Source organism: Arachis ipaensis, chromosome B10, assembly GCF_059453495.1.
Source record: "Arachis ipaensis isolate K30076 ecotype BB chromosome B10, ASM5945349v1, whole genome shotgun sequence".
Taxonomy (NCBI): Eukaryota; Viridiplantae; Streptophyta; class Magnoliopsida; order Fabales; family Fabaceae; genus Arachis; species Arachis ipaensis.
This window is the reverse complement of record NC_142435.1, coordinates 33,176,617-33,188,835: the sequence shown is the minus strand read 5'-3', so window position 1 is coordinate 33,188,835 and position 12,219 is coordinate 33,176,617. Positions and strand designations below refer to the sequence as shown.

General features: G+C 37.6%; 1 protein-coding gene and 1 long non-coding RNA gene across 3 annotated transcripts; both read left to right on the top strand.

The window, feature by feature from the left end:
- Positions 1 to 3,206: 3,206 nt before the first annotated feature.
- On the top strand, positions 3,207 to 4,620 carry LOC110267964 (uncharacterized). The gene is made up of 3 exons (XM_088490839.1): positions 3,207 to 3,741; positions 4,025 to 4,464; positions 4,570 to 4,620. The coding sequence occupies exons 1-3, from the start codon at positions 3,207 to 3,209 to the stop codon at positions 4,618 to 4,620; spliced, it is 1,026 nt and encodes a 341-aa protein (XP_088346965.1).
- A 1,469-nt stretch (positions 4,621 to 6,089) lies between these two features.
- On the top strand, positions 6,090 to 10,897 carry LOC110268210 (uncharacterized). 2 transcript variants are annotated; one of them, XR_002356317.2, is made up of 2 exons: positions 6,090 to 6,846; positions 8,191 to 10,897. It is a non-coding gene; the product is annotated as an uncharacterized LOC110268210 (long non-coding RNA). The 2 variants fall into 2 exon arrangements; XR_015907086.1 differs by having other exon boundaries at positions 6,096 to 6,846; positions 10,266 to 10,897.
- The last annotated feature ends 1,322 nt before the right edge of the window (positions 10,898 to 12,219 follow it).

Sequence of the window (12,219 nt, the reverse complement as noted above, 5' to 3'; positions counted from 1 at the left end):
TATATTTGCAACGAAGAAATTCTATTTTGAGAAAAATTCTTAACTCACTTTTGGCCATCAAGTTTTTGGCGCCATTACCAGAGACTTGCAATGGTATTATGTTATTGGCTATTGTGAATATGTTAATATGTAAATAGCTTGATTTTTTATTATCTTTTGTTTTTATTTTTTTTTTGGTTATCTTTTATTTTTGTTAGCTTGCCTTAATAGATTTTGGTTTCAAAATGCATATTTGAATAATTAATAATTAGTAATCTTGTTTAAATTGTCTTTTTGACTTAAAGTATATGTTTAAAATTTTTAATTAATTTTTGAGTAGTGAAATAGTTTTAGTAGATTCTTGTTTTTACATATTAAAAGTGTTTTAAATAGTCCAATAATTTTGATTTGAAAAATAAAATTTTAAGTAATTTTAAAGTTAATGTAAATAATGGCATGTTTTTGTTAATTTCTTATTTACATGCATTTTGAAACGTTGGGTAAAATTCTTTAAACAAAAAAAAGAAAAAGAGAAAAGGACAATTTAGTCCCTGACCTTTTAACCCGTGGACATTTTCGTCCCTGAGCATTGGAAAATACATTTAAATCCCTGACGTTCCTTAAAATAAGACCGATGAGTCCCTCCGTCCATGAGCCACCCTCAGGGCGGACGGAAAACGCTGAGCTGGCTCCCCCTATGCTGACATGGCTCATCGGCGTGCCCACGTGGCAAGTAAGTGAGTTGGATGTTTTGAAAACGGGACACATTAGTCCCTCTAACACAATACGACGCCGTTCTGAAGCCTGCCCCTTATTTACATTATCGTTCCTTTCCCTGTGTGCAATCCCTATTACACCCACAGAGCTTTTACAGAATTACACAAAACCCTAAGGAAGATTAAAGATCAAAGACGGGATTACTCTGTTTCTCCCTCCAAAAAAACCACCGTCCCGACGGAAAAGGTTCCGGTGCGCATTCGGTCTGAATCCAGTCTGAGTTGCCGTCTTCATTACAGAAGGTAAGAATCAGTAGCATTGCTTAGTGAGTTGATTGTGTAGTTCAATTGTTATGAAAGTATGAACTGTTGTACGTGCATGGTGATAGTAATGGTATAAACTGTATGTGCGTTGTAACAGTAAATTTGATTCAATGCTAGGGCAAAGAAAAGTTCTTGGATGATTTCTGTTTCTATTTTTTTTGTAGGAGATTGATGTATGAGTGTATAGTTAGTTGAGCGTTGATTTCTGTTTTTTTTTCTCCAGATGGTAGATGTGTTTGTGGTGCCTGTTTTCTACCATGGAGGAAGTTTTGTCAGAAAAAGTAATGGTTCCCTTGTTTATGAAAATGGAAAGGTAGAGAAATTTCCAGAAATGGACCTGGATTATGTGAATTTTGGGGACTTGATCACACTTTTTAAAGGCTTGGGGTACCAGTCGTATAGGGCAGTTTATTGGTATGATCCAATGAGTGATGACATTGAGTCGGGGCTACACAGTTTGACAGGGGATGCAGGGATCAATGCCATGCGAGAGAACATAATGAAGAATACAAAGAAGAATGAGTTTTACCTGTACTTTGACCACCCTATTGATAAGCCTGATATTGTGGAGGATGCTGGAAAAAAAGGAAAGAGTCCTGTGTTAGGAGAGATTCAGAGTTCATCTTCAGATGATGGGTATGAGAGTACGGAGGATGAGCCCTACAAACCTCCACCACCCGGACATGAAACTGACAGTGATGATGGTGATAATAGCAATGAGGACAGAGCACGCAAGAGGAAGAGAGTTAGTAAGGGAAAGGAGAAAATTGTGTCTCCAAGAAAGCCATCTGCAAAGAAGCCATGTGCCAAGAAGCCAGATGCAAAGAAGACATGTGTGAACATGAGTAGGAGAAGTTGGTTAAAGAAGGGACAGAGTAGTGGAAAGGGGACATCTGAGGTGAATAGAAGGCATCAGGCCAGGAGTGAACCCAATAAACAGCAGCATGCTAAATCTGGGCCCAATGATCATGAGGCTGATTTTGGGCCCAATGAAGAACAGCCCAACACAGATCCAAGTGTGAGGTTCTATGTCAGTACAGTCCAAGATGATGATGATGAGGATCCTATATATGATTACCATTCTGAGGAGTTACACACTCCTAACTCATCAGATGATGAGTCCAGTAGGCACAAGTTTCCTAAATTTGATGATGATTATGCTTTTGGAGAGAGGAGGTTTGAGTTAGGGACAAGGTTTGCAACCATAGAGAGATTTAAAGAAGTTGTGAAAGACTCTTTTATTGCTGAGGGTAGAGAGCTTAGGTGGATTAAGAATGATAGGGAGAGAGTTAGGGTGGGATGCAAGGATGATGACTGCCCGTGGTTAGTTCATTTGTCTTACAACAGATCACTGCAATGCTATCAGGTGAAGACTTACAAAAACGATCACACATGTGCAAGGGACCTAGGAAGTAACGCTGTTGATCAACATTGGATTAGTAAGAAGGTGGAGAAGAGAATGAGTTCACATCCTCACATGAGAACAAATGAAGCTGTTGACTTTCTGAGAGAGGAGTTCTCGCTCACTGCACATCCAAAGATGGTCTACAGAGCAGTTAAGGAGGCAAGGGAGAAGATAATGGGCAATGAGAGGGAGCAGTACAATAATGTGAGGGATTACTTGTTTGAGATTCTAAGAAGCAACCCTGGCTCCAGGGCAGAGCTGTGTGTAACTCCAATTCCTCAAGCCCCTCCTGTGTTTGATAAGCTGTATATAGGGTTAGAGGCATGCAAGCAGGGGTTCAAGAGTGGATGCAGACCTCTAATCCACCTTGATGGTTGCTTCCTGAAAACATACTATGGTGGACAACTCTTAACTGCAGTGGCACAAGATGCGAATAATCAATTTTATGTTGTTTCTTATGGAGTTGCAAGGTCTGAAACCAAAGAGTCGTGGAAATGGTTTCTTACTCTACTTTAGGAGGATCTGGGGGATGTTCAGACTCATGGTTGGAATTTCATGTCTGACCAACAGAAGGTAATATTCACAACTTGATAATGGTTGAATTTTTTACTGGTGAATTCTATTATAGTTAGATATTCATTCACTGTTATGCTTAGTTTAATAATACAATTGTTCACAATTGAATAGTTATGTTTAATGGAGAAACCATTGTGTACTGCTGATAGGGTTTGCTGCCTGCTTTGAAAGAAGTTATGCCAAATGCACATCACCGAAACTGTGTGATGCACATTTGGAAAAACTTCATAAACCGATTTAAGGATTTGTATATTCGGGAGGTGGTTTGGGATTGTGCTAGGTGCACCACCATACCCGAATTCAAGGAACAGATGGAGAAACTGAAAGGCATTAATCAAGGGGCATGTGAATATCTCTCCAAGTTTGAGCCAGCAACTTGGGTCAAGGCGTATTTCTCCCACGGGCCAAAAGTGGACAACCTCACAAATAACATGTGTGAGGTGTTCAACTCAAAGATAGTCAGCTATAGAAGCAAGCCTATACTCACCATGTGTGAAGAAATTAGGTGCTATCTGATGCGGAGAATGGTTAAGCATAAAGAGCTACTAAGTGATTATACTGGGAAGCTGGCACCAGTTCAGCAGAAGAGGATGGAGCGTCTAATAAGGCCTAGCAATAAATGGCGTGCAGACTGGACAGGTGATGATGCACGCAAGCGTTTCGAAGTTACTCGTAAAGCTACAAAGGTTGACGTTGATCTCATAAGGCAGACTTGCTCCTGCAACAAATGGCAGCTAACTGGTAAGTTCTAAGTTACTCAAACGCGTTACCTTAATCTGATTCAAGAATTAGTTATATTGTTTTCAATCTTTTCATTGCTGGCTGAATGATGTTTTAGTATGTTGATTTTGTTGTTTTTAACTTGCTAACTGAATGATATTTTAATATATTGTGTTCAATATTTTAAGTTGATGGCTGATTCTTGTTTTATTACTGCTGCACTCAATATTTTAAGTTGCTGGCTGATTCTTGTTTTATTACTGGTGCACTCAATTCTGGTTGATGATTTTGTCTTCTGTGTTAGGCATGTCATGTATCCATGCCATAGCAGCAATAAGGAAGAGGCATGATCATCCAGAGGATTATGTGCATCCATGGTTATGCATGGAGTCAATACACAAGACATATGCTCATTGTATTCAGCCTGTGCCAAGTGAGGAGTTCTGGACAAGGACTGAATACACAAGGCCGGATCCTCCAATCATAAAGAGGCCAATTGGCAGGCCAAAAGTGCATAATAGACAAAAGGATCCAGCTGAGCCAATGATGCAACAAGGAGATAAGTTGAAGAGGTCATTCAAAGTGACTTGTAGTAAGTGTGGTTCAACGGGACATAACTACAAGACATGCAAGGGCGCTCCATCTAATCCCAATTGGAAACCTAAGGCAAAGAAGCCCAAGAAAGGTTCCACATCTCAGTCACTTGCAGTCATCCCATTGTCACAGTCAGCCCCAAATGATAGTGTAAGTAATTTGCTTTAGGAGTAATCTGTTTGATTTCTTAACTATGCTAGGAGTATATGTGTTTACTTCAATGTTTGAGTGTATGTGATTTCTTAACTATGCTAGGAGTATATTATCTGTCTAGGAGTGTATGTGTTTGATTACTTCAATATTTGATTTCTTTAGGAGTGTATGTGTTTATTTCAATGTTTGATTTCTTTAGGAGTGTATGCTCATTTTGGAGTTTAGGTTTCTACTTATTTCTGAACAGTTTGGCTTATGCCTTGTATTTTGAGTTTGAGGCTTACTTTTGACATCTTAAGCTTCAACAAACTACTCATTTTTTGAGACTTGTTCATTTTGGAAATATTTAGTACACAATGGCTATGAGGCTTGTTCATCTTGAGACTTGTTTATTTTGGAAAAATTTATGAAAACTGTTTAGCAATATAACATCATCTCTCTAAATTATGTATGCAACTACAGCCTTTAATTCCTCAATGTTTCCATGTTTATTTACATACTCAAAACATAAGTTCAACATACTGATATTATAACTCCAGTTTCATTTAGATTACAGGACTCATAACTTGCCAAAATGGTATATTTCAATACATAACATGAACCTACAACATACCATTCTCTATCATGATTGTTATAGTTCATCTCTCAAGCAATAGCTACATAAAAGGCAACAACAACAGCAAATATCATTACACAAATACACAAGGCTAATGGGTTTTTCTTCTTCTCCAAAGCAATAATCTTCTCCTCCAAAACAGCCATTCTATGATCCAACTCATCTTCCTTTTCCTCTTCTTCTTCTACAACTTCAACATGTTTCCCATCGACATGTCTGCTCTCACATATGCACCAATTGCTTCCTATTCTGGCAAGATGCTCATCGACTCAAACAAAAAATTTGCAATGAGGTTCAGTTCCCTGTCAAAATTACCAAAATCATCTACTGTCAGCATCCATCTCAGATCAAACTAAAGGCAAAATTTTTAAATTTACCTTATAGAATGGACAACCCAAGAAGATTCTGTTAGGGTTGCTCCTGGTCCTCGACCTGTACATAATTGCATAAACTCCACAAAAGCACCTAGGGGCGACGGCGTCGTTTGGCTGGTCAGCATGAACACCACATGGAATTGAGCTTGAAATGGATTTTTCTTCTCTTACTCCACTAACACTTCTTCTTGAGGTTGATGATGCCCCCTTCGTCGCCATTACCAAAATCTGAACAAGTCTTCTCCTCAACACCTGCTGCCACCATGAAGGAACGACCCATACGAATTTTAATATTAGGGCAGGCTTCAGAACGGCGTCGTATTGTGTTAGAGGGACTAATGTGTCCCGTTTTCAAAACATCCAACTCACTTACTTGCCATGTGGGCACGCCGATGAGCCATGTTAGCATAGGGAGAGCCAGCTCAGCGTTTTTCGTCCGCCCTGAGGGTGGCTCATGGACGGAGGGACTCATCGGTCTTATTTTAAGGAACGTCAGGGATTTAAATGTATTTTCCAATGCTCAGGGACGAAAATATCCACAGGTTAAAAGGTCAGGGACTAAATTGTCCTTTTCTCAAAGAAAAAAGTAGTTCAGTGTGTGCGCACATACACTTCAATTCAAGGCCCTGCGTCCATTTCCCCTTCCGTGCGTACGCATGTGCGTTGGTGCGTACGCACTCTCTTACAAAATTGAACCCCCTGAACCGGTGAACCCTAGCCTATCTTCTTCTCCTTTCTTCTTCTCTGAGGCTCTGAGCCAACCAACGTCCATCATCTTCTTCTCCATCATCACCAGCCCTTCCCCGTCTGTCACCCACAACCGACACAGAGCCACCGCGTCTCTCTCTCTTTCTTCTTCTTCCCCTCGTCTCACCTCCGCCGAGCCCAGAACCCACCGTACCACCACAACGCCGCCGGAGCCCCATCTTCTGCCGAACCAGCCTCCACCTACCATCATAAAACCACCGGAGCCCTCTTCCCCCTGCCCGAACCCTAGATCCGCCAACCACCACCGCGAACCACCGTAGCCTCCACTATCGATGAGCCACGGCGACCCAACCCTCCTCTCCTTTCTCCGCGAGCCCAGAGCCACCAGCTCCTCCTCGCCGTCGTCCACCATCACCTTCGCGCTAACCCAGAGCCCACTGTCCGCACTAGCAGCTTCCTCTTCTCCTTCCCAGCGCGTCTCAACACCTTCCCTGTCTCAGCTTCCGGTGCCAAAACTGCCGCACTCTAGCCCTGTTCTCCAGTTTCCGGCCAGCAATCCGCCAACGCCAGAACCATCCTGAAGCTGCCGTGCTCAACACCACCCAGTGACGCTGCTTGTCACTGCTGCTCCAACCCCTGTTTCCCCTGTTTCTTTGTTTTTCTTTTCTGTTCTTCAAACAGGTTTTAATTCAACTTCCCTTTGAATTCTTATCTGTTTTACTTAAGTTAGGATTAGTATATGTTAATTTTTATTTGGTAATTGAATTGGTTAAGATTATTTGCTGCTGTTAGGTTGCTTTAGAGTAGAATTAGTGTTAGTTCACAGACAATTAATCATGCTATTATGTTTCTTGAGTTCGAATTTCATTTGTTTGGAATGGATGACTGAATTGCTGCTGAATTACTGAGATATATTGCGGATTCTTGTAATTTGATGCTGATTTTGTGAATGGAGGTTGAATGAATACTTGGTTGTGATAATTGATTTGTTTAATGCCTTTGCATGCCAAGTATTCGACAATATGCCTCAAAGAGCTTTTCTTAAAAACTTATGAGTCAATCTTTGGAAATCAATATTTGTTACACATGTTTATTGTTCTTATGCATTGGTAATGAATTTGATTTGTTCTAATTGACCAAATTGTTAAATTTTTGAATGATTGAGGCATTTATCTAATGGTACAAGATTAATTAAACTGGTCCTATTTAATCCAATTATATTAACTTTGTGCGTTTCATTGGATTTGGGTTATATTAGGAATGAAACTCAATTTTTAAATTGAATCTTGTGTTATTAGTTAAATGAATTACATTGGTGTTTGAACTTGTTCCTCTTATGTTGCTTGAGCACTGTTCTTGTTTAGTTCATACACCGTTGTTTGTGAATATGCCTCTTTTGACTATTTTGGATTTTGAATTGCATGTTGTAGCTACCATGTGATTTAGAATGTTTGATTTTGCTTGGCATGATTCATTAAGCTTCATTGTGATAAAGGATTGTAATGTGATGAAAAGTATTTGTTGATGGAGTTTTGAGTGTTTATGTTGTGTGTAAATGCCAAGTTGGCTTCTCTGAAAGTTAAAAAAAAAAAAATTGAATTTCAATCACAACATCACACATTTTAAAGCTTTTCTTTTGTACAATCCATCACATTGCATCAATTCTTGAATTGCCTAAGTGATTATTGAGCTTCTTGTTGCTTGTTTACTAATTAGTACCTTGCAATTATTTTGAAATCACTTTAGGCACACTAATTGAATTGAATTTGAACCTTGATTGAAGTAATGTGACATAGTGCTTTCAATTCTCCAATGTGTGAATTTCAAACCGCCAGCAAACTTAGAATTCACACATTGCTTTTCTTCATGTCACAAACGCATCAATTTAACTCATTTTAGTGTATTCAACCTCACTCTCCTTGTTTGAATTAATTCTTGATTTAAGTATTGCTTTGCTTTGCTTTACTCATCTTGCTTGCGTCACTTGTAGTTATATTTTAATATATTCTCTTTTACATTTTTTAGGATGAATCATCGTAAAAAAAAAATAAATAAAAGATGGACATGGATGCGGACTTGCGGAGGATACCCTGAATAAACTTTCTATATTTGTTTTGATTAATGCTGCTGTTTGGACATGTTGCTGTTTCATTGATTTTTTTTCTTTGTTTGTTGCTGATGATTTGCCCCTGTGCTTATTTGGCTTGCTTGATGCTGCTGCTTGAACCTATTACCTTTGTTTATTGTGTTGTTTTGGTGCTAAATTTTGGACCATTATTTCTGTTCATTGTTCATGGCTGTTGGAATGAGCCAGTTGCTAGGTATTGTTAATGGTTGATGGTGCAGTGATGATTTTGACCAAAATTCTGAGTTTAGGTTATTATTGCTGCTGGTTGCTTAATGGGTTAAAACTTAATTGTTCATTGCTGTTGTTGCTGTTTGCTGGCCTATTTGTGATTTCATATGAATTTACATCCGGTTTTTGCGTGTTTAAATGTTAAAGCATTCATAGGAAGTTTGAATTGATTGGTTGAATTGGGAAAATATGCCAATTTACTGCTGAAATGCTGCCGGATTTTTCCTAACCATGTTTCATTAAATGACATTATCTTATTTGGTGCAACAAGACTCTATTTGACGGATTTCTGTGTCAAAAAGAATCTTGTTTGCTAAATGGTTTTGGAAATTTCCTCATGAGCTTCCTTACAAGTTTCGGTCAATTCTTGAACTTCATTGCTTGTTTTAAATTGTGTGTTATTCATAAGTATCACATAGCCTTAATTGATTTTTCAATTGACCATAAACTTGAAATTCTTTTGAGAATTTGAGCCTCTTTTGCATAAACTCACAAGTTTGAAGGTTTTAAATCTATGTGGCTGATTTGATTCATTTTATTCATACCTAATTTATATTAAGTCACATAGATCATGGGGTTTTCAATTCTTGTTTTAACTTGTGACTTTTATGCTTCATTGGAATTTGGTGTTTGAATGTTCCTTGATTAAGTTGTTTCTCAATGTTTTAACTTTGTCAACACCAAATTGATTTAACTTATGCCAAATGATGGTAATTAGTATTCATTTGATTATGTGCTCTACACATACATGTGCATTACTTGTTTGGGCATTTGAATTGTTGAGAAGTGAATATAAACTTGCTTGTTTTGGAACTTTGGAAATTTTCAGAATTAAAGGACGTTATTACTATGCACATAACATTTGACCTTTGTTTTCTTTTTCAACTAATTGTTTTCTTTTCTTCACCTAACTTTTAACTTTTCTTTTCTTTTTCAACTTACTATTTTCTTTTTACTCACTTAACTTTTGAACTTTCTTTTCTTTTTCAACTAACCATTTTCTTTTTTCTCACATAACTTTTAACTTTCCTTTTCCTTTTTAACTAACCATTTTCTTTTTCTTCACTTAACTCTTGACTCTCTTTTTCCTTTTCAACTAGCATTAACTTTTTAACTGTTTTCTTTTTCTTCGTGCATAGCAACAATGCTCCTTTCTTCCTTTTATCTTTGATAAACAGGCAAGCCAAGTGGCTGTTATGTGTCTGATTGATTGGAAGTTGCTCCCATTTACTTTTACATTGGTTTTCACTCTCCTATGTTAAAGGCTATCAAATACTTTTAAATCATGAAAACATCAGTGAATCCCTTGCTTACACAGATGTAGGAGTCAATGCCTACGTCTCTGGAAAGTGGGATAATCATCTTAGAGTTTCTCACCAAGATGTTCTGGCCAACATTTGTGAAAACATCTCCCTCATGGATGGTGTCACTCCCACTCATAGAGCCCTAGGTCCTTCCCGTGCATAGCTTCATCGTATCATCACACATATCTTGCTGCCCCAAAGTGGATCCTATCAAAGGGTCACCTTTTGTGATTCCTTAATTCTATGTGCCATTTTCAACAAAATTCAAATCTCTTTCGCTTATCTAATGATGCGTCACATGTTTGATTGCATTAAAAGTGATAAGAATGTTTCACTTTCATATGGAATGTTTTTTACTTGCATCTTTGAGTATTTTGCTGTTGATCTAAGCGATGAAACTATGTAAGACAAACTATCTTATCTCAAGGGTGGTGGTGCAGTAAAACAGACTAAAGGAAAATCCACAAAGGCTGCCAAGAAAACAGTTCTTGAGGAAGATGAGGAAGAAAGTATTCCTCCTCCATCCACTGCCGGGACATCCTCATCCCACAAATATCTTATTAATGACATTGTCAAGGATGTCTTACAAGAATTTGTCAATCACACAAAACAAATGATAAATTCTAGCAAACAAGCTAGGATATTGGCTCTTCAAAATGAGAATTCCTTTTGGAAATCTCAAAGTCGTATTGAGGTGTTGCTGAAATATCTTGACTCCTTGGATGATGACCAGCCCCTGACCGATCAAGATGAGGATATGATTGGAACCAAGGATGAGGGCTCTGATGGCTAGTATTTGTCTCCTACTACTGCTGAAAGTTTAATATTTAGTTGTTATTTCTGATTTCTGGACTCTCTTTTGAGGACACACTACTTTGCTATTTTCTGGAAACTATTTTGGATACTGTCTATTTTTGGGATGACTGTATTAGATCTAGACTATTAACTTTGTTGACTAACAAATTTGCTTAGTTTGCTGTTTTGGTATGCTTGTCATTTTGCTTTTCTACAGGTTTTCTCCTTGATAACAAAAGGGAGAGAAAGGAAATGAATTGAATATGGACTGTCTCTGTTATATGAATCGAATATGGGTTGCCTCTGTTATAATCTGCCAAAGGGGGAGAAAGAAAGAAAAATGAAATTGAAAAATGGCTGCCTTTCTGTTTTGAATAAAATGGCTGCCTCTCTGTTTTAAATAAATGGCTACCTTTATGTTTTGAATTGAAAATTTTTGTTTTTTTGAATTAAAAGATGGTTGCTTCTTATTAGAACCCTGTTTTGAACTTGTGAGGCATTATTTTTGAAAATTAGGATGCAGAATGTTTGAAGATGCTGCTTATGACCTGTTTGAAGATGCTGCTTATGACCTGTTTATATCTGCAGCTCATTAACATTGATTTGGTTGTGATGAACTTTGAATGAATGGCTGTTTTTGTTTTGTAACGGTATCTAATTCTTGTTTCAAGGATGATTGATTTTCTAAAAAAAAGCCTTGATATAAAATCTAACAGGTTCCCTAAAGATTTAGCTGGTTAAAAATTATTGGATGTTTGGCATTATTCTTGTGAAAAGTTTGATGGTATCCGGTTGTAAAAAGCTAACATTCAGGGGGAGCTTCATGACAATGGAAACATCAAAGGGAAGTTTCTAAAACTCCTTTCTTTTCTTTCAATTTATTTTAATAATGTTTGTCATCAAGGAAGAGGAAGAGGTTGTTGAGTTTAGTGAATTTAAACCATGATTAAGATGATGACTAAATATTATTAGATTAATTATTAATTGTTTGTGTAATGTGTTTTGTTTAGTATGCAGTAATTGAATTAATCATAATGGCCCATTAAGCATGAAAACAAGCCCACACACGTGCTGGCCCAACACCCAATTCAGCTCTATCAAATCATTCAATTCCAAGCCTGATCCAAGTTTGAACGGCTGAACCATAAGAAAGAAAGAAAGACAAATTGGCCCAATGTCCAACATAAAGCCTAATTGGTGGACCACACACTAAAATCCATATAGTTTACTTAGACTCCAACTAGGTATTCAATATCATTTTATTTGAACATCTCTTCACGCCCACCGAAGCAAATCTCTCTCTTCTCTTTTCTTTCACATCACATTACTTTGAAACAAGAAGAAAGAAAAAGGAAAAATTTAAAGTTAGGGCAAAGTGAAGAACAAAAAGCAAGTTTTCATTTTCAAGTAAGAAGAGAAGGTCAAATGAGCTATAAAAAAAGAAAGATCACATCAGAAAAGAAAATCATAAAAAGGAGGTTTTTTCATCAAGGATTGTTGAAGAAATCCTCTGTGTTTCAATCACCATTTCGGAAACAATGAAGATAGTAAGGTCAATGATGCTTTGCAGTTCATCAACGGCTAAGAAAAAAACTTAGG

Coding starts and splice junctions, on each gene's coding strand:
- LOC110267964 (XM_088490839.1), top strand. CDS start 3,207: ATGCACATTTGGAAAAACTTCATAAACCGATTTAAGGATTTGTATATT. Junction 3,742..4,024: donor CAACAAATGGCAGCTAACTG/GTAAGTTCTAAG, acceptor CTTCTGTGTTAG/GCATGTCATGTATCCATGCC. Junction 4,465..4,569: donor AGTCAGCCCCAAATGATAGT/GTAAGTAATTTG, acceptor TAACTATGCTAG/GAGTATATTATCTGTCTAGG.